This window comes from Vitis riparia, chromosome 5 (assembly GCF_004353265.1).
Source record: "Vitis riparia cultivar Riparia Gloire de Montpellier isolate 1030 chromosome 5, EGFV_Vit.rip_1.0, whole genome shotgun sequence".
Taxonomy (NCBI): Eukaryota; Viridiplantae; Streptophyta; class Magnoliopsida; order Vitales; family Vitaceae; genus Vitis; species Vitis riparia.
The window spans coordinates 21,467,741-21,489,138 of NC_048435.1; the positions used below are offsets into that span (position 1 = coordinate 21,467,741).

Below are 21,398 nucleotides of genomic sequence, written 5' to 3' on the forward strand. Positions count from 1 at the left end.
CAAGATCAAGACTTTTGGAAGAATTTTGATGATAGAAAACGAATGTAAGATGAATGCATGGGTGAACTTAGGTTTTTTATACCGTTTCATGCATATTTGAAAACTCGATTTATCCTTTAAAATTTCGATTTCATTAAAACCCGAATTTTATCAAATGTACCTTAGGCAAAAAGTTTTAAAATTGGCATATTAATTCACCTAAAGACTTTTGCCTAAGTGTTAGAAAAGAAAGGAATTGAAAAAGATAGGTTTTCGAGGCAAAAGGCTAAACCGGTTGAGGCTTTGGCCAACCGGCTCAACCGGTTGGGGAACCAGTTGACCGGTTGCCCTTGTTCGATCGAGGAACGCCAAAAACACTCTCTCTCATCCAGTACCTTCCTCTTTCTAGTTGAGGTTCACCCTTTCCCGATTGAGGCAACGGTAACCTGCCAAAGTATTAAATGTTCCAACGGTTAGTGAACCGATCGACCCCCATCTCAACCGGTCGAGTCTGTCTTTTGCTGTTTTTTCCCGAGCTTAAAAAACTATAAATTGAGAGCTCCACTTCATTTATTAACAAGAGAACACTTGCAATCAATTGTCCACCTACCTGTTTTTGGCCTAAAAGCTCTCATTTCTTTCTTAGTACATAAAATCATCACTTGCAAATCCTTAGTGCACCCTTGTGAGTCATCCTAGCTTTGTTTTGTATTTGAGCTATCTTTGCGCTAGGTTGAGGGATTCATTCTTGTAAAAACCAAGTGTTAAAGCCTTCACGAGGTTTCAATCTTGAAGAGATTGTGTAAGAGTCTATTGGAGCCGGAATCCAAGTGTAAGAAGATTGAAAGCTTGGTTGAAACTTCAAGTTAGTAGAACCATCACTCGGTTAGGAGATTGAGGAGAGTGAACGTAGGCAAGGAAGTGTCGAACCACTATAAAATCCGAGTTTGAATTTTCTAACTCTATCTCTTTATTTTTTTATTATATTGTGTTTGAACTTGCTGTGTTGAAAAAGAAGTTAAAAAACCCAATTCACCCCCCTTTTTGGTGTTTTTATTAATCAAACATAGCCTTTATTTTCTCATTTACATAAAACAAATGGACAAATACATTAATATCCTTTGAGTTTTTGGCCAAAATAGCTCAATTATGAGATAAATAAATAAATTTAACTATTTTATCAAACTTATGTTCAAAGTGACCATTTTATTGTCACGGAGGAACAATATCTTAATTTAAAATAAATAAATAAATAAATAAATTAAGTTGAAGCCTCAATCGATAATTGAGGCGTTAGTTAAAAAATAAAGTTTCAATTGTCTATTACAACTTTATTTTTTTGAACCTAAAACCTCACTCGCTAATTGGGTTTCAGTTAAAAAATGAAGTCTCCATTGAAAATTGTTGTTTTATTTTTGAATTGAAACATCATTTTTTTAATGGAATGATGATGTGACACTCACGTGATTGGAAAGAAAAATTAATATAAGTTTTAGAAAAGGTCTACAAATTATATTTTTGTGTTTTATCGATCTATTTTGACCCAAAATTCACATACTTTATATACCAATACAATATCTAATTATCAAATAATAAAAATTTGGAATTATTAAGTAATGAAGTAACGTGATATACTAAATATAAATTCGGATATATTAGATAATAAAAATTAAGTGGATTTAGTTTAAAGTCATATGGAAATTAAAATATAAAAATTGGTCAACGAAATACGAAATGAAAGGTGGATTCAAAATTAGGATGCTAACTAGCAAGGTGGGCGGTGGTTGGGTCAGTGTGGGTGGGGGGGGTGGCCTCCAATTGACAATTGGCGCAGCCATAAGAGTTAGGTGGTGAGTCTGGTGACTGGTGAGTAGTTGAAGAAACGGCGGAGATTCCCAAGTGCCCAAACCCCCCATCTCTCTCTTCTCCTTCCTCTTTCCTTTGGTGCCTAAACCCCACCAAAGAAACCAGCTACACAGAGCCAAAATGCATGTGCTTCGATTTACTCGAGCTTACCTCCGGCCCTCCATTATTCTTCTGCAACCCTCTTCTTCCTTTTCTTCTTATTCTTCTTCAGCTGCTGCGGTTGAGGCGGAGAGGGCCATCAGAGATGGCCCCAGGAACGACTGGACCAGACCCGAGATCAAGTCCATTTACGACTCCCCCCTTCTCGATCTCCTTTTCCATGGGGTCTGCTCTCTTTCTCTCTCTTGCTCTATTTTTCTAATGGATTTAATTTTTTATTTTTTGCATTTAAAAGTTTGTGTTTGGTTGCTGAGAAAATGGGGGAAAGGGTTTGGTGCTTTCTTGGTTTTTTTGGGGTTTTGAGTGGAAAAAAGAGAATTTTAACCAGGCTTAGCCAAATGTTTGTGCGAGCGTAATTTTACATACAAGAGTTAGACTGTGCAGCAACAAAATAGGGTCCAATTGTTGATGATGTGGGTTGTTCTCATAATTTCGTAGAACCTTTGATTGGTTGCTAGGTAAATGGAGGGAAAAGAGTTGATTTTATTTTTTTCCTTTTTGTCCTTTCTCCTTGTTTATTAGGTTCTGAGAGGAGGGACATGTGAACTTGGATTACCCAAATGGTAATGTAACAAGATGGTTGAACTGCCCCTTTTTTCCTTTGGGTTCCTCGGCAACCAAACAGAGCATAATTGTTTATGAGATCTAATCTCCTTGTAACTTTCTAGTTCAATTCCGGGCCTGTTGCCTCTAATTGCAGTAATTTCAGGATTGAAGTTTGTGTTTGTTATTTTTTTTCTTCATATGTCTTTTAATCTTCTCTTCAGTTGCTGAGAAATAACAAGAAAAAGGCAAAGAAAATTTAAAATCCAGCGTGCTAATGCTCCAATCTAACTTGAGTATAGTGGGCCATAAAAGGGAGGGCCTTTTCTTTATATGAAGGACTGTTATATTTACAGTCTTTCTCAATCAAGAAATTTCCTCCATTGGATGGGACATTTCAAAATGGAACCTTCACTAAAATGCTTAAACAAGAGAAACCAACTTGGCCCTAATAGCATCTCCAAACCACAGCTTAGAAAAGTTTAAAGGCACTTCCCCTTTCCGAAACTAAGAAATGCTCCCTATCTCAATTTGGATCTATTTTCCCATGGAGTAAGCACCAAGATTGTATAATTCCACTTCCCTTCCCTTCCCATTTCCGCACATCCCCCACTGTGCAGGGAGAGAGACCTGTGGTGGGGCTGCTTGGAAACGACGGAAGAGGAGTCTTTGGTAGATGTGGTCTTTGTCTCTCTCCGTGTTTGGGATTAATTAGGCATCCTCTAAGTTATTGTAGCAACTTTTGGCCTGCTAGCAGGGTGAGTTTGTGGATGAATGTTAGGGTTAAGCAAGGAGTCTCAGATGTTATTGTTTCAGTTCTTCAGAAGTTTCTCTCTTTTTTTTTCTTCTTTTTTTTTTTTTTTCTTTTTTTTTTTTATGTCTTTAGAGGCATGTTGTATATGTTCCATGTACTAGGGTTGCAACCCATGTTACACTTATAATACAATTTTTTACTCATAAAAAAACAGAGTTTCTGGTAGAACTAGAGTTTGGTGTTCTGTACCAGACATGTTTTACTTGAACAATAGTGCTAATTTCACCCTTAGTTAATCAATGTTATTTTTGTTACCTATCAAATTTTATTTTATTTTTTTATTTTATTTTTTACTATTGTATTTTTTAATAGTACTATCTGATTCTGGGGTTGTTAATTTGACATGAGATTCCTGCTCTTTTAGGCTCAAGTTCACAGACATGCTCATAACTTTAGGGAAGTGCAGCAGTGTACTCTTCTCTCTGTTAAAACGGGTGGATGTAGTGAGGATTGTTCATATTGTCCTCAGTCCTCCAGGTATAGCACTGGAGTAAAGGCCCAAAGGCTTATGAACAAGGATGCTGTTCTGCAGGCAGCACAAAAGGTGCAGTTTCTTTGTACTTTGATGCTTTGATGACATTTTAAGGGCGGTTTTGTGAGATGATTTTTGGATATACTTACAAGTCAAAGTCATATGTCTTCTTTATTATTACCATCGACTAGGAGATATGCATATTTGATGTGTTGTCATTCTCTTGTAGCATCATTTGGATATATTTGTGTGCTTTGGCAGGCAAAGGAAGCTGGCAGCACACGCTTTTGCATGGGTGCTGCATGGAGAGACACAGTAGGAAGGAAAACCAACTTCAATCAGATGCTTGAATATGTTAAAGAAATAAGGTAATGAGTCATTACTCATAACTATATTAAGTACTTAGGGTGGGGTTACATACAAACAAAAGAAAAGGTAAAAAAATGAAATTGAGAACTTAGAAAGGAGGAGGCATTGTGGTCTAAGGAGAAGTTAAATTTCTTGAATGCCAAAGAGCCTGTGCATTTGTTATGTCTGAAGCTACATAGCTTCATGCTTTGTTGTGTCTGCATTTGTTATATATCACCTGTCAGTGTACTGTGCAATAGAGGTAATACATGGACATACAATGGAGGGATGTCCAACTAATACAATGTCCCTAACATGATTATTTTTTCGTACCATTTCAACGGTGGTCAACAATGGTTGTTCTCTTTGTATAATAACACCTTATCAGCAAGGTGTTTTTTTTTTTCTCCTGATAAATGAATAACCATATCAGCAGTGGTGGTTAAATATAGTCATTTTCTTTGTATGGTTATGCCTTTTTTTTTTTTGATGAGTAAAGCAAAAGTATATTATAAACAATTCTTTGTATGGGAATGCTTCATTACCTTGTAGTTAGACAAGTATCCTTATAGTTATCTAATTATGCCATTTGGTACCATGAGGAACACATAAGAAGAAATTTAATGTAGAAGTGGGCTTGGAAGCAACTCAATGGTTAAAAACATGTTTTCCTTTAGGCAAACATGAACTTTTCTTTTTATAAAAAATATATATATATATATAGGAGAAGACTATGCTGTGGAATACAACAGTTTCTATTTGTATTTTATATGATTCATGAAGGATTATTTTGTATTGGGTTTAGATGTACATTGTCAAAGGCACTTTGTCTCTATTCGAGTTTGTAGATTGGTTGGAGTCTAATTGAGGTAGGGAGCCATTTTTGTATTTTCCTTTGTTTTGGCTAGGCCTTTTGTTTTCTCTTGTTTACAACCTGCATAGCTTGGTATTTAGGCCTATTCATTAATATATTTTTCCTCTTGCTTACTTAAAAAAAAAAAAGAAGATTCAAGAAGAATTCTTTGGTAAGACTTCAAGAAGAAACTGCTAAGCAGATGGATAAAATTCCACCATAACAATGTGTTGTACTACTCACTGGCTGGGAATCCCAACCATTAGGAAGGTTCCCGTATTCTTGTTATGAGAAATGGTCTAGGAGCTGGAGGAAAATTTCAGTAACTGGTTTTGTTATACTGGCCATTTTGTTGGAAACCATCTCATCAATGCCTTAACCACCTACAAAGGATGGTACTTTTTCAATTAAGTCTTTTTTCTACTCCTCTTTGGAAAATAGGAGAACGGAGTCATTAGCACAGTTTGGAATTCTTGGGTGCCATCGAGGATTAGTTTTTTTGTTTTGGAAGCAACTTAGGATGGGATTTTGACTCTAGATCAGCTCAAAATGAGGGGTTGGGGAATTCCTAATAGATGCTTCTTGTGTAAGGAAGAAGAAAAAATCACCAACCATATTTCCATTCATTGTTTGAAAGCTCGCTTATTGTGGCAGTTGATTTTTGCGCTTTTTGGTATCTAGTGGGTGATGCATTCTTCAGTTAGAGAGGTTCTTCTGAGCTAGCACGGGTGTTTTGTAAGTAGAAAGGGGAAAAAGACTTAGAAAGTTGCTCCGTTGTGTTTGTTTTGGACCTTATGGAGGGAGAGGAATAGAAGAACTTTTAATAATTGTGAAAGCTTGGAACAAATAATTAAAAATTCTTCCTTGTATCTTTTTTAGGACTAGGTTAGATTGTATATTGGGGATGGATCTTTGTCATTGTTAGATTGTGTGGATTGGTTAAGCTCTCTATAGAGCACCATAGTGGGTTTTTGTGTCTTTGCGCCTCTTTCTTGGTCTTTTATTTATATTGTATACAAGACGTATACCTTCTTTCTTTTTAATACATTACTTATTTACCTATCAAAAAAAATAAATAAATAAAAAATCAATGCCTTAACCACCCTTGACCTTCTAGGTTAGGTAACTTGAGACCAGATGACCAAGTTATTCTTTTTGCATTAACCTTGGTCCAAACTAAAGGAGACCTTATTGTACTTTCTAGGACTGAAGCAACTCAAGAATTTAGACATGGAATGATAGTAGAAAAGAATGCTAGCCAGGGTGGCTTGAATAATAGTGATTTAAGATTACATATCATAGGCAGAGTTGCTAAATGGCACTTCTTTTGGCAAATAAGGTTTGGGAAATATGAGAGGTCTAATAAGAGATGATTTACAATTTTTTTGTTTTCTTTGATTTGGTTGCTTCTTAGACTCTTAGCCTATGATTATTTAGAATCTATTGGACTTAGGGGTTATAGTTCGATGTGCCCATAAATCTTTTTCAAATAATAAGGTAAAAGATTATTTTAATCATGTCATTATCTCCTTTGATCTTGTTTTTTCAATAATTCGAAAACTTTTTCTTCCCTTTACCGTTAAATACTTAACCTATATTAATATTATTCTACATGTTGATTTATTTCATGTCCCTTCTTGTTATCCCGAAGAGGGTAGTTGTTAGACTAGAAAAGATTCAAAGACACTTTAACGGGGGGGCACTTGGAACTTAAGCTACATTTGGTGAATTAGCATATTGTTTGCATGGAAAAACAAAAAGGAGGCTTGGGCATTAGAAATTTATCCATCTGTAATAAGTCTCTTCACGGAAAATGGTGTTGGAGATTTGTGAGTAAAAGGAATCTTATTGGGAAATGGGTAATTGTAGGTAAGTACAAGCAAGAAGAAGGGGGTTGGTGTATAAAAGAGGCGAGGGGGGATTATGGAGTGGGGGTGTGGAAGACAATCAAGGGTGGTTAGGAGGCTTTCAAGGATAAAACAAGTTTTAAGGTGGGTTTCGGGAACATGGTGAAGTTTTAGAAGGACAAGTGGTGTGGGGACACACCTTTAAGGAAGTCTTTCCTAGAACTCTATTCTATAGCCTCTTGAAAAAAAATGTTTGGGTGGTTGACATTTGGGAGGGTGGTAGCTAGAGCCCTAGCTTTATAAGATAGTTGCATGACTAAGAATTAGAGGAGGTAGAAGTCTTTTTTAGGAGGTTGCATGAGCATCCCATTAGTATGAGCATTGAAGAGTGTGTTAGCTGCAAAGAATGGCAACTTCTCAATTAAGTCCTTCTATTTCTCTTTATCAAATAGGAGAGCAGAGCCGTTTCCTTATGATACAATATGGAATTCTTGGGTGCCATCGAAAATTAGCTTCTTTTCTTGGGAAACAACTTCGGGCAAGATTATGACTCTAGATTAGCTCAAAATGAGGGGTTGGAAGATTCCTAACAAATGTTACACGTGTAAAGAAGAAGAAACGATTGACCATATTCTAGTTCATTGTTTGAAAGCAAGTTGATTTATGCTCTTTTTGGTGTGCAGTGGGTGATATACTCATCAATTATAGGTGTTCTTTTGAGTGGCACAGGTTTTTTGTAGGAAAGGATGGAAAGATAGCTTGGAAGATTGCTCCGTTGTGCTTGTTTTGGACCATTTGGAGGGAGAGAAATAGGAGAGCTTTTGATAACTGTGAAAACATGGACCAAGTAATTAAACATTCTTTGTTGTATTGTTTTTGGGATTGGGTTAGAGAGTATATTGGGGATCGTTCCCTATGATTGATAGACTTTGTGGATTGATTAGGCTCTATGTAGGGCGCGGTTTCTGGTTTTTGTGCCTTTGTGCTATTTTTTGGCCTTTTGGCTGCTTTGTATACATTGTGTATACCTTTTTGGTTTTACTTTCATTTAATACAATCTATACTTACCTATCAAAAAATTATTCTGCATGCAACAGAGATATGGGAATGGAGGTCTGCTGCACCTTGGGGATGCTAGAGAAGCAGCAAGCTATAGAACTTAAGAAGGCGGGTCTGACAGCATATAACCATAATCTTGATACCTCAAGAGAGTATTACCCCAATATCATTACAACAAGAAGTTATGATGAACGCCTGGAAACTCTTCAGTTTGTCCGTGAAGCAGGAATCAACGTCTGTTCAGGTAATTTTATTAAAACTCCAAAATATACTAACATAAACGATTGGTGGTAGAAAACCAAATTATAGAGTAACTGGTATTGTTTTCCAGCCAAAATTTTATTTGATAATTTCTTATATTTATTGACAAAGGATGAACAATATTATTGATGAAGGAGGATCATGTCAAAGGACAGCTTTGCTGTCCACCCATTCCTAAGAATCTCATGGGGTAACAAAATCCCCTGTAGAACAGTGAGGCTCTCCTCTTAGTTTAGACTGGCTGTCTCCTGAATAGCCAATCTGCCTTCCACATGACTGAGCAAACCCCGTTCCTCAATAATTCAATAATCCTATACATCCACTGATCCCTGTGGATGTCCTAGAGATGGTGATTGATGAGTACCTTTTCACAATGAGATTCATACCCTGCATTGAGTGAAGCTAATATCTCAGCTTTGGCAGCCAATCAATACATGCTAGTTTAGACAACACAACCACTGAGAAGCAATAGGATAATGAAGAAAGACTGCAAACTAACCTCCCCTCAGCCACATGTAAAACTGATTTCTTTGGGCTAATAGGTTTGTTGGATCTTTTAATCAAAAGTATATATATTGCTTTCCTTCTTTTAAGCTACTAAGGAAACAAAAGATTTTGACTTTCAGAAACGGGAGGGGGGACCTGGGTGGTGTGTGGGTGGACTTAAGACTTTCAAATTACTTGGTCGGTTGAAGCCAATCAGGATTTCACTCTTAGGCTGGAAAAGACAAGGTTTTTAATGAAAGAGACCCTTCATATCCAAAGGCCAATGCCTCTTATCCAATGAAGAATGGAATGGGATAAATGGGCATATTATAGAAAAGGAGAGAAGAAGGCATCAATTTCATGGTCATTAAGATTTATATGAAAGTTGAGATTCCACAGAGGGAAGTTATTTGAGTAAATGCTGGAAATGGAAGATTCCCTCCTAGAAACAAATTTTTTTTTTTTTTTTTTGATAGGAAACCACGCATGAATATATTGATAGAAAAAGAAGTACAAAAGGAGGATGAGGAATCCTCCCGCCAAAAGAAAACTAAACAACACAAAAAAATAACAAGACACTATACCGTCCCATTGGAACTACACACTGCTAGTCAATCTAGTTGTAATACGTTAAGGGGGATGCCCTTAAAACCCGCGGAACAAATAGCCCAATAAGAAGTAAGGAAATGAATGGAGTCCCAAAGATCCTAGAAACAAAAATATAACTGAGGGCATGAATAAAAGTGATGTGATTCCATAGATTAATCTCAAAACCTGATGATAATGATTGTCTAAAATTGATGAGTGATTGGCTGTTCATGAGAAGTCTTCCCAAAAACTGATTTTAGATTCATCTCTACTGATTGATCACATGATTTGAATGAGCTCATAGGAAATGACTTTCCACAGCAAGGATTTCAATTCCCCACCATAAAGTTTAGACCCCCATATTCTGCCAATAGTTACTTCTAATATTAGCATGCCAAAAAGAATTATGATCCTTAGGGAATCTCTTAGTCTTGCACACCTCCCACCTAATAAGATGATCTATAACTCCTTTCCAAAACCCTAACAACCAGAAATTTCTCTGAATCTTCTTAGTCATGGAAACTATTCTATTGGAACCCTAAAATAGGATGGAGATTGTGCAGGAATATGGCCTAGACAAGGTTGACCTAAATCAATTCGACTGCCCTTTTACTATCCATCAAGTTGCTTAGATACTTCTTCACAACGGGATAATAAATCCTTGACAATCTTAATATTGCCACCTAGAGGATCTGGGTACCTGAAGGGCTACTGACTCAAATGGCAACAAAACAGAGTGCCTGTCACTCTAGGTGGTCCTGGTTAATGGTAACCCCTTTCATGACGTCCTTTTTTTTTTTAGTAGGTAACCCCTTTCATGATGCCCTTTTTTTTGATAGGTAACTCCTTTCGTGATGCCCTTTTTTTTTTGATAGGTAACCCCTTTTGTGATGTCCTTTTCAATGTTAACCTTGACGGCTGAAACCAAAGCAAAGGCTGTACTTATAATCTTGAGATTGGAAATTCTCTGCTTCAGTAGGAAGTCAGTATCATCCACTTACTTGAGATGGCAAAACCAGTCCTGCTCTCTCCCACGCTTCCACCCCCAATTAGCAGAAAAAGGTGGATAGCATATTCCCCCGTCTGAGTCCTCTAGAGGTTGAATCCAATCCCTAGCCTTACAGTTGAATTGAAACAGCAAAACTAACCTATATCACCAATGCCAAACATCCATAAATCAACCTCCAGCACCTAGATCCAAAGCCCCTTATATCATCAGTGTGATCTGAGAAGTCCCAATCCATCCAAAATCCGCCTTAAGGACAACACCTTTGCCCACCATGGGAAGGAACCATTAATGCCACATGTATTGTTTCTTGTCAATAACTTATTTGTGCCCTTTTTAGTAGTGATGCTTAATTTTGTCTAAATAGATAGCCTATAAAAAAACAAATGTATCTGAAATAGATAGGGTATAATTTTATTTGCCTATTTACAGGAGGAATCATTGGGCTTGGAGAAGCAGAAGAGGATAGAGTTGGGTTGTTGCATACATTAGCAACACTCCCTACGCACCCAGAGAGTGTTCCCATCAATGCACTCCTTGCAGTGAAAGGCACGCCTCTTGAAGATCAGAAGGTAAGATATGTTCTCAAAAAATTTGGAAGTAGTCTTAATTAATCCGGCAATTACCTTCTAGCAATTAGTTCGTAAGCTGCGATCATTCACTATGCTTTGCCATTATAATAGTCAAATTTCCTGAAGCAATTTCAAAATGATTTTCAATTTCAGTTTGCTTTCAAAATTTTGTAGTGTATTTTAACATCATTGTGTTTCTACAAACCTTGTTCAGCCAGTTGAAATATGGGAGATGGTCCGGATGATTGCAACAGCCCGGATTGTGATGCCAAAGGCAATGGTCAGGTTGTCAGCTGGTAGAGTTCGGTTCTCAGTCCCCGAGCAGGCATTGTGCTTTCTTGCAGGTGCAAATTCAATCTTCACTGGTGACAAGCTGTTGACAACTCCTAACAATGATTTCGATGCTGATCAACAAATGTTCAAGCTGCTTGGGCTGATTCCAAAAGCCCCCAGTTTTGATGAGGGTGAGGCGAAAACTTCTGAAGCAGAGAACTGTGAGCAAGCTGTTTCTGGTTCAGGTTAAGAATCTAAGATCACTTCTGTAATTCTTTAACTGTGCGCTAGCCCTGTTATTTTTCATTGTTTTATTTTGAGGAATTAAAATTGATGAATTTCTGTAGAGTAGTATAAATTACAAATTTTGATGTTTATATTCATTTGCAGTTGTGGTTTGTTTTTAGCATCAGGTTCCCCCATTATTTTGACATAAGCCTCCATGAGCAGACCACCTAAAAATCATTATGTGGTTTCTTATCTTTTCACTTTTCAGTACCTTATCTATAGCATTTAACACAGGTGGACTTGATGTGGGCTAAGGTATATCTCATACTTGCTTCATAAAAGTTAAAAACTACCCTACCAACAAAAACCAAGTTTTTTTAAGGCCTAGCTTCATTCATCCAAACTCATCCTCAGCAAACAATGCCTACTGATGTGGTCATATATTTGCCATCTGAGTTCTAAGAAAAATTCTGTTGTATCAATCATTTCAGCTAGGTTTGGTTTCCAGAAAATTTGCGGGGGGGGACGTAAGGAAAAGAAAATAAATAAATAAATAAATAAATAAAACAGATTTAAAATCAATAAATTATTTTTATATTCTATTTCAAACACATTGCACTTATATAAAGATTAAACAATTTTAAATTAGAGCTTTCTCACTAATTTGAATTACATTTTACTTCATTATTTTCTATAACCAAGTCAAATATAAGAAAATTATTTTCCTTAACATTTTTTTTCCGAACCGAATATAGCCTCCCGTTCCTTGCATTTCCTTTAATGCAAAAGCAAAAGCAATACAAGAACATTAATCAAATGCAGAGCATTAGAACCTCAAACCTAGCTAAGAATCCATGGCTACCATGGCATAAGTTTTTAATGAAGAAGGCAAAGAAGCAACAATGCTTATGCAGCAATGCAATTGAAACTATTATAAAATTAACTGCCTGGTTTTTCATAATAAAACATTTGAACAAAGTATTTTTCTACAACAAAATGGAAAATAGCAATTGTAATGCCTGTTATGAATGCACTGGCACGCTCGTATACATATATTTTTTCTGTGTTTCCTGATGAACAATCAATAATTTAAAAAGAAAAAAAAAATTGACTGGCAAGTTGGAGTGAAATCATTCGGTTTTCTCACTCGAATAGTAATCGCCGACCGTCAAAAATACATGCTTTCCCAATACCACATCCACTGCTGGCTGATTTTCAATGCAATCAACCTTAATCTGCAAAGGGGGCCAAAACCAGGAAATCATGAAACCTGTAATATTCTTTTGAACACCTTACAGAAGCATCTTAAAGTTGGGAGGTGAAACAAACCTTGGAATTTCCAAGTTGAAACTCTGACTTCAAGTTATAATGATCCCTTGAAAACAAGTAAGCCTGCAAACCTTGTGCAAACTTTGTGTTTCCTGCAACAACTGAAGATCATCTCAGAAAAAGGCAGAGAGAGGAGAAGAATAATGAAAAGAATCAAGTGTGGGTTCTTCTTAGTAGAGAAACTAGATAAAATGTCTGTTGGAGAAAAGAAAGGCCAACCTGAATATAAAGCAAGAACAGCATTCGTGTTGAATACTAATGTTGGCCTTGCCAACCTAATAACAAAATCAAATTTAGAGACACCATGGAAACTCTCCTCGCAAAGGATGACCTGAAAATTGTACAGCATAATACGTATAAATTATCAAGATGCTCAAGCGACCAATAAATTCTTTAATAGCATGTGGAGAATTTTGTCAGAAGCAAAAGTAGAAACAAACTAACATATACATCATTTTTCTTCCTTCTCTTTTGCCTCCTTGGTATATAAAGTAGAAAAAGAAGCTCAAGGGATGGCCAATGGTAGGAGCTCAAAGCAAGAACCATGAAGAGTCCATCCAAAGCATAACTTAGCGGTTTGGCCAAGACAAGCATGGTATTTGATGCTCTTAGTTCACAACCATTTATCACTCTTAATGCATGAAGATGTAGGTTGAGGGGCACATCCACCACTTGAGGAAAAAAGCAGGTTGTGCTATTTTGTTATTTCATCTTAATCATTTTTGGTAGAGTGAAAGGTAGCATTTTGTGCCTTCTGGCATGTTATGATGGCAGTATTTATAGGATGACTATGCATTTCCGTCAGAATAATATTCATATATTGAATAGGTGGGACTCTATTAATTTAGGTCCTCAATCATTCAAATTTTTGGGCCCCTTCTTTTCACATCACATTAAAAAGAAAGGACCATAAGCTAATCTCCAGAGGCAGCCACAAGTAACAACTTCAAATCAGCATACCATAATCAATTTTAGTTTGCTATTTTAACATCTTTACAGGGGAAAATGGAGAGGGAAGCAGTTGAAGGAAAAAGCACAGTGCTTGCATGCAGCATATGCTTCTTTTTTGGTGCCATAGTGGTTTGCAACTCCCTTAAAAATGCAGGTTATGCAAGACCATCTTAGGAATTATTTTGAAATTAAAATATTTATGAAAACTCTGAAGCAGGTTCTTCCGTCATGTTGTTTACAAACCCACCTGGAAGTTCAAAGAAAAGGAAGTGACATCCTACTACATCAGGAGCAATAAAAAGACATCAACTTACAGTATGCGGCTGAATCATGGAGGAAGGAAGCAAAGGAGAACCAAGTGCATCTCTAATGTAGACTTCCTGTACATGAAAAAGGAAACTTAGTTCTGATATTTAGAACATTTCTAGTTATCGATTGAGTTGGACAATAGTTGAAAGGAAACTTGAAAATGGAACTTTTATATCAGATAACAATATACAATGTAATAGTGTTGTTTGTAGCCCTTTTATATTGTTTATCCATGTTTATGTTGGATAATTAAATCACTCGATATATGATGCAATCATGTTGTTTGTAGTCATTTTACAATGCTTATCTATGTTTATGCTAGATTAAATTTCTCATATAAAAACTATTTCAAGTGTCATGACTGTCTTTCAAAATGGCTTATCAAGATACTTATTTAGCATGCTAAGTAATAAATGTGCAGAGTCCATACATTCACTGACTCAATTGGCTAGAAATATCACCAAAATATTAAGGGAATACCAGACCTCAAGACATTACCTGTGAATCTAAAACTTGTTGCATAGCTGATATATCTTCATCCAAAGATTCAAAATAAACCTCAACCATGTCAGTAGGTTCAAGGGCAGCCTTCTTCCGTAATTTCTGGATTCTATTAACAACCTCACGACAATCATTGAAGTTTCAAACAACACAAGCATTAGAGATGTCTTTTCTTTATCAGACGAGTAACTAGACTTCAATGAAAAGTAAAAACAGGGAATTATTAAATAGTGATCCCAATTTTGCATGGTCTAGGGAAAGAATATTGCTATCCAAAAATTAATGAATCCAGTGTTTGTTATCATATTCCAGTCATCAAGGATAGGAACAAATTTACTAGAAAGTACAAAAGGAGAAATGAGACAAAGAAAAACTCAAAATTTGTATTCCAATAGACCAAATATTTATATTGTCATGTATTATATGGATGTGCATCTACCATAAAGTATTCGCTAAAATATTCTGTAGTTTACCTCACGAGCAATCCCCGCCTCAAACAATGACTCATCAGGTCGCAAATCCAGAATCACCACAACATCACCTAAATCATCAAACAAAGAAGACAATAAAGAAAAAAACCCTGAGAAAACCAGATAAATTGTATCAAGATGTCATTGACAATCCCCTACCATCTCCTGATGCATCAATCTCCTCTGCAGTCATATTTTCAGGACGTTTGAAATCCCGAAAAACCTAAAATTCCAAAGATATAGCAGATAAATCAATGAATGTAATCTAGTCAATCTGTCAAACAAAAATAAAAGCATCTTCTAAAGGGGCCACTGCCAACTTAATGATGGTTTTGTTCTAGCACAAGTGACAATTGTACCACCATGTATCTCTTTTATCATAATATATTAGTCCACTTATTTAGTTTACAAGGATTACACTTGTCTGTCCTTATTTTATTCTGATATGTTGTGTTAAGGGTTTATTTTATTTATTGCTTAGTGGAATTATGTAACCTTGTTTAATAATATAATAGATAAGAAGGTTTAGGCATTACTGCAATCTTTTCCTAGTAGAGAAATTTGAGCTCAAAAGTGCTTTCCAAGGTTACTTCTTTCACTTGAGAGGCTGTTTGGAGGAAAATTATGGCAATTAATACCTAACCAGTAACAAGAAAAAGGTTGAACTTCAGTAAATAGGTGTTATCTCAGCAGACAGTATGATGGTCAGTTTATGGTCTTTCATATTCTCCCTCTTTGAGAAGCTTGGCTTCTTCCTTGGAAAGTTAGAGACATTTTTGCTTGGTTGGCATGGCAATTTTGTGGCTCAAAGAAGAAAGGCAGTAATAATAATAAAATTTTAAGGTCTAGATCATTCCCTTTTTTGAGATCAAAAACCTTTTCCTAATATTGTTAGACATGCTTCTGGACAGGATTGTGAGTGAAGGTGCAAGAGGAGCTATGTTATCTAGATGTTCTAAAGTTAATTGAGTAATAATATTGACTTCTTTTCCCAAAAGTAAATATATTATAAAATAAAAAATTAAGAGAGAGACTTCACCAAAATGCTTACACATCTAATCAATGCTCATAGGTTTTATTTCAGTAATTGTTCAATGAGTTGTCAGAATTGTGTCTTGTAAGGCTCCTAAAGATGATAACAAATGAAAATAAGACAAGAAGATGCACCTTAATATCAGTCAGCTTCAAACAATGGTTAGAAATTGTAACTTCTCCAGCCTTTTCAAAAGCCAAAATATCTTCCTGGGACATTGCTTTGACTTCCTTGGCAACAACTCCCATCGATTTCCCCAGACGCTTACCTAATACACTATGAGAAAACAATCCACAGCATTAAGTGGAAGTACTGAGCAACAACAAAGGGAAACTGTCTTTAATGAAAACAAATTACTCATTATATACCTGAAATCAGGTTCTGCGCGTAAAGAAGCATATTTCAAAGGATCATTGCAGGGGACAAGAGATCTAATATTGAGTTCCTCCAGCACATACTGCAAAACATTTTTGATAGGCAAAAGATAGTAATAAGCATCAAAACAAGGCCACACAAAGCATACAAGTGCACTGTGAAGCAAAGAACAAGAAAAGGGAAAACAAAACAGGAACTATCAAATTTCTAGATCCACTAGATTAAAGCCAACATTCTGCTAAAAAAGAATGAGAAACTAGCAGTTTTTCTAGGTTTAACAAAAACATATATCCAATTTTTCTATGTTTACACTAAGATGAAGCCATTTAACTCTTAGTTGCACTAACCTAGTAGTCAGATTTCAAAGAGTCATTTGGCAAATAGCACAAGAGCCAATCAGTTACCAGTAAACTTAAGGGAGTATACTGGGAGGAAATTGGCCTTTCACAAACCACTTGAATCAATTTCCAAAATGCCATGGAAACCACCTGTATTGATTATACAACATTCAACAAAGAACATTTGGCAAAGGTTCTTCTGCAACAGTAATACCATGAGGTTGTAAATTGAACTTTAAAAAAAATGAAGATGAAAAAGAAGAAGAAGAAGAAGAAGAAGAAGCAGAAAAGAAAGCACGCATGAAAACCAAAACTTGGACTAGAAAACTACCCTAAAAATAACATCAATAAATAAAAATATAAAAAACAGGAACCAAGATAAAAATTAGGTAAACAACGATGATATGGACCCCAGAAAAATAAATGACAAAATTATATACTAGACCTTGAGAAAAAATTTCTAGTTTGAACATAGAGTAGATAAACCATTACAAGAATGAACGACCTAGACATGTTGAATATGACCAGAAAGTGAGCAACTATTACAAGGAATAGCATTTGCCAGTACAAGGATAGATTAAGCTCACTATGTAAACCCTTGTTTGCCTCCTTAAACTATCCATAAAAAAAAATTGATTAATTTGATATTTCTAAAGATCTCTGAAATGTTAATTCACAGACCTCTTTTAGCTTTCCAGCGATGTCGTCAAGAAATTCTTGGTCTGGATGAACAACTACCATCTCCCTGCAGTTCCTCAGCAAAGAATGGAAAAGGATAGGATTAAAGGGAAGAAAATAAATTAATACATGACTAAAAAAGAAATAGCATGCTTAAAGAGAAAGGAGCAAATAAGAGAAACTATAAGCATACCTGAGTGGTGTTTTCACGGGCTTATTGTGACGCTCACGAATATTGCGAGCAAGATCAATTATTGTTGTCATCCTTGCAACACTTTGTTCAATTCGTTCTCCTCTCTAAAATGGCATTAGAATTTCAAAAGGTTGTGTGAAGAAAAGACATGAAGAGTCTCATCTGAGCCTTAATCTTATCACATAGAAACTACATGACTCATAGGTGATCAGCAGTACCTGTCCCTCTTCTTGAGGGAAACTGCAATAGTGAATGCTTTCCTCTGATCCATTGGAAACTTTCCGTAAATTTTGATAAAGAACTTCAGTGAAGAACGGAGTGAATGGAGCCATCACTTTGCACGAAGTTAAAAGCACCTAAAAACCACCAACATGTTAATAAGAGTAGAGAAGATTTTCTAAAAAGGGTGATAATCAATAGAAGGATTTCAAAGTAGCATATTCAAATAGGTAATGACTAATAATAATCAGGATAGTTGGCAGATGATGATTGCAAGAGAATCCCCAATTGGTAGAGAACACTTTGTATATACCTAATGTACAAGAAATACAAGATGTTAGGCCCAAAAAATCTAGAAATGCAATAACACCAGATTCATGCACCTAAAATTCAATAATTCACATTAGATAAAATTGAAGCACAATATAAATTTAATCTTCAGATAAAAGTGCCACCTTGCTTCTGGGACAAGAGAAGTCACTTTATAATATTCAAGAAGATAAAATCTTAAATGTTTACCCACTGACTAAAGGACCTAACCCATGATCATCCTAGTAGCAGGATTTTCCAAAAAGGCTTCTGCCTAATTATAAAACATTCTTCCAGTGCCCAATTTTCTCCTTTTAGGAAACTGGGGCCCTTAAAAAGGTGACTTGGAAAACCTTTATCCTGGAGAAAAATCCTTGCAGATGGACATGGATTCTTTCCCCGATAAATCCAGAATCATACGTGCAGTTTTCAGGATTGCAAATGAAATCAATTATACCACAAAGAAATCACAATCACAAAAAAAAAAAACCATGCTGCTTGACATGTATTGCATGCAACCTACTATACATAAGCATCAAAACAGCATAAAAGGCTACTGTATTCATACATAGTAAAGAGTTGACAAAGCTGTCCGGCAGTCGCCTTCTCCTGTACGGCCTTTAAGTCTCTTACGGTTGAACCGCACATATGTATTTGTGAGGTAGTCAAGGAATTTCACAAGATAAGGAACCACCTACAAAAGGACAAGATGGATAAATACACACACACACACACACACACATATATACATGAATCAGCATCTTTATTGATGAATAATTTAATATGAAGAAATGAAATCAAACTACATTTTCTGGAAATGGAAGCACAGAGACCTGGACTGGATGGGTAGGGTGTAGGTATCTAACACACTTTGTGATGGTGGCTAGGGTCTAGACCCAACAGTGGCTAATCAGAGTCCTAGGACCCTGGAAGCTCTCCATCATCCTCCATTTTGTGGAGTGACCATTTGCTTTCGTATCAAGTATTCTATATAAGCTTTTTCTATTACCTTTTTCTTTTTGGTTGCTTTTCCAGGTAGCAATGATTCTTTTTCTTTGTGTCAAAAATTAGTTTTTGGGTTCTCATCTAAGAATAAAAGGAAATATTAATCATATCCTCAGCACTCAATAGCACAACATCATAGCAGCAAAAGCACTTATTGTTGGAGGAGCGGTGATTTTATCCACTTCCCTCATGGTCTATTTTTAGCACCCTTCACTCTTTAAGGTTCCTTGACTCTAAATGATAGGGGATTAGTTTATTTCAAAAAATTTTACTTTAAAAAATTACTTAAGTTTTTAATTGCAGAATGATGATTAAAGCAGATGCTAACCGTGTAAAGTCGATATGCATCCATTTCTTGGCGGACAAAATGAACAAGGCTCTGAGTGGCTGAATTGATCCATTGATCAAGCACATTAGATGATTTCTGAAGAGTAACCCCATCAATAGGAATGAATGGTCCAACCCCCTCAACCTCAAGTCTCCTTGCATTCTGTACAAGGAACCTGTATGCATTATACCAAGGGAGAAAGACCCCTTTGACCTAAGAAGACATCATAGTAAGAGGTTAGAATAGTAATTAAGATTACTAAGACTGGTGAAAGGTGAAACTAAACAAACTCTCTAACTTACAACAGTTAAAAAGATAGTTTAAAGTAACTACTCACAACACCATGAACTCCTTCTTTTTTAAAACGTAAAGGCTCTGCACGCACAACTGGAGAATTGATAATGTATAACCGCAATGCATCCTGCACAAATTAGAAGTCACAATGTGTTTGAGAAATAAAAGCATAGTCAGTTTTACAAACTGCAAGAAGTAAACTAGAAGAAGCTAGTTGATGCAATGCAATGAAAGAAAAACTAAAAAGGAAAGAACAAGAACCATAAGTATGAAGACGTTATTTGGGGGAAGAACTTACAGCCCCATATTCATCAATGACTTCTGTAGGTGAAGGATAGTTCTTCAATCTTTTACTCATTTTTTTTCCATCCTCAGCCAGGACAAGTCCATTGCAAATAAGATTCCTAAATGCAGGTTTTCCAAATAATGCAGTAGACAACACCATGAGAGTATAGAACCTGCAGTATGGTGAAAAAAGACAAAGCATAAATGTCCACAACCAAACCAGTTTCTATTATAAGACAACAGAAACATGATATATGAAACTAGGAAGGGATGACCAAACTAAAATAAATAATTTGGGTGAAAAAAGACGAAGCAAAAATGTCCACCACCTAAACGTGATCACTAAAATAATTTGGGTTGCCCAAATGCCAGACATACTTGCGCAACAAAAACATGTGAATATTCATCATAAATTATAATGAGGGATCAGAAACGGGATGCTCCAAACCCAAACTAGCAGACATCACACAGAACATCATGCATATAAAGCAGATGATAATTAACAAGGAAAAAGCAGAAAACAGTTAAGCAAACCTTTAACGATTGGTTTAGCTAAAAATTCTACACATAATTAGGAAAAAATAGAAAAAGAAAGGAATAATGCTGATTCATTAAGTCATAAGAGGTCTCAAGGAATAAATTTTATAACTTTCACAATTAGATAATGAACTAAAATAGACATGTCTTTTAATATCTGGTGAGTACTATGAAAAATACATGTAAAAGAAGAGAAACTAACCATCCACGAGTTTGATCTAGCCCCTCAGCCACAAAATGCCCAGGGAAATTATTTTCAAAAAGTTCAACATTCTCAAATGGATAATGAATATAAGCATAAGGCATGGACCCGCTCTCAAACCAGCAATCAAACACCTGCAGGGTAAAAAGATGCATCTGATTAAATCATTTGAAACACTCTTTAAATGCTGCATTAATGTACTCCCTATTCTCTTTCTCTTGAGTGAAAACACAACTTATAAACTCGACAGAAAAATGAGAGAACATAAGTAGAAAGAGCTCTACATCAAAATAAATGAATAAATAAATGGCAAATTATCTGTAATCTCTTTTACCCACGACACATCAGACATCGATAAACCATGACATAACCCTTTCAGTGAGCTGATCAATAAGCAAAGCAAAGTAAGAGAATTTTGAACAGAATTAGGACACTCAATACAAATGTGTAAACAACAATTTTTTTTTTTTTTTTTTGACAGGTAAATAAAAATTGTTTTGAAAAGTGCCGTAAGGGGGCACACCAAACTACACATGATGTATAACAATCACCAAAAACAAATATAGACAACATTCTAGATTACTTGAAATTCAGAACCCTCAGTTTTAAAAATGGGAGAGAAAATCAAAGAATCCTCATCAAATTTAATTTTAGATCATAAAATTGATGCCGTTTGGAAACACTTTTG

The 21,398-nt window shown here is 35.8% G+C and overlaps 2 protein-coding genes across 3 annotated transcripts in view; one reads left to right on the forward strand and one right to left on the reverse strand.

Annotated features, from left to right (window-relative positions):
• The first annotated feature begins 1,794 nt into the window (after positions 1 to 1,794).
• On the forward strand, positions 1,795 to 11,535 carry LOC117915102 (biotin synthase, mitochondrial). Its single transcript, XM_034830669.1, has 6 exons — positions 1,795 to 2,169; positions 3,726 to 3,905; positions 4,095 to 4,201; positions 7,979 to 8,184; positions 10,714 to 10,853; positions 11,068 to 11,535. The coding sequence occupies exons 1-6, from the start codon at positions 1,966 to 1,968 to the stop codon at positions 11,374 to 11,376; spliced, it is 1,146 nt and encodes a 381-aa protein (XP_034686560.1). The 5' UTR covers positions 1,795 to 1,965; the 3' UTR covers positions 11,377 to 11,535.
• Positions 11,536 to 12,283: 748 nt separating this feature from the next.
• Positions 12,284 to 21,398, reverse strand: part of LOC117914263 (isoleucine--tRNA ligase, cytoplasmic) — a 35,786-nt gene continuing 26,671 nt past the window's right edge. The window contains exons 11-27 of one of the 2 annotated variants that reach the window (XM_034829514.1): positions 20,711 to 20,844; positions 19,985 to 20,144; positions 19,730 to 19,813; positions 19,393 to 19,605; positions 18,628 to 18,753; positions 17,750 to 17,887; positions 17,532 to 17,635; positions 17,342 to 17,405; positions 16,316 to 16,404; positions 16,082 to 16,223; positions 15,074 to 15,137; positions 14,918 to 14,985; positions 14,442 to 14,564; positions 13,949 to 14,014; positions 12,903 to 13,014; positions 12,684 to 12,784; positions 12,284 to 12,589 (exon numbers count right to left, since the gene is read on the reverse strand). In XM_034829514.1, the coding sequence (XP_034685405.1) occupies positions 12,485 to 12,589; positions 12,684 to 12,784; positions 12,903 to 13,014; positions 13,949 to 14,014; positions 14,442 to 14,564; positions 14,918 to 14,985; positions 15,074 to 15,137; positions 16,082 to 16,223; positions 16,316 to 16,404; positions 17,342 to 17,405; positions 17,532 to 17,635; positions 17,750 to 17,887; positions 18,628 to 18,753; positions 19,393 to 19,605; positions 19,730 to 19,813; positions 19,985 to 20,144; positions 20,711 to 20,844 (1,893 nt within the window). In that variant the 3' untranslated portion in view covers positions 12,284 to 12,484. The remainder of the gene's footprint in view (positions 12,590 to 12,683; positions 12,785 to 12,902; positions 13,015 to 13,948; positions 14,015 to 14,441; positions 14,565 to 14,917; positions 14,986 to 15,073; positions 15,138 to 16,081; positions 16,224 to 16,315; positions 16,405 to 17,341; positions 17,406 to 17,531; positions 17,636 to 17,749; positions 17,888 to 18,627; positions 18,754 to 19,392; positions 19,606 to 19,729; positions 19,814 to 19,984; positions 20,145 to 20,710; positions 20,845 to 21,398) is intronic. The other variant, XM_034829516.1, reaches the window with a different exon arrangement.

Excerpts from the sequence above, each read along its gene's own strand:
- LOC117915102 (XM_034830669.1), top strand. The coding sequence starts at position 1,966 with ATGCATGTGCTTCGATTTACTCGAGCTTACCTCCGGCCCTCCATTATT. Across the intron at positions 2,170-3,725 it reads TCGATCTCCTTTTCCATGGG|GCTCAAGTTCACAGACATGC; the intron begins GTCTGCTCTCTT and ends CTGCTCTTTTAG. Across the intron at positions 8,185-10,713 it reads AGGAATCAACGTCTGTTCAG|GAGGAATCATTGGGCTTGGA; the intron begins GTAATTTTATTA and ends GCCTATTTACAG.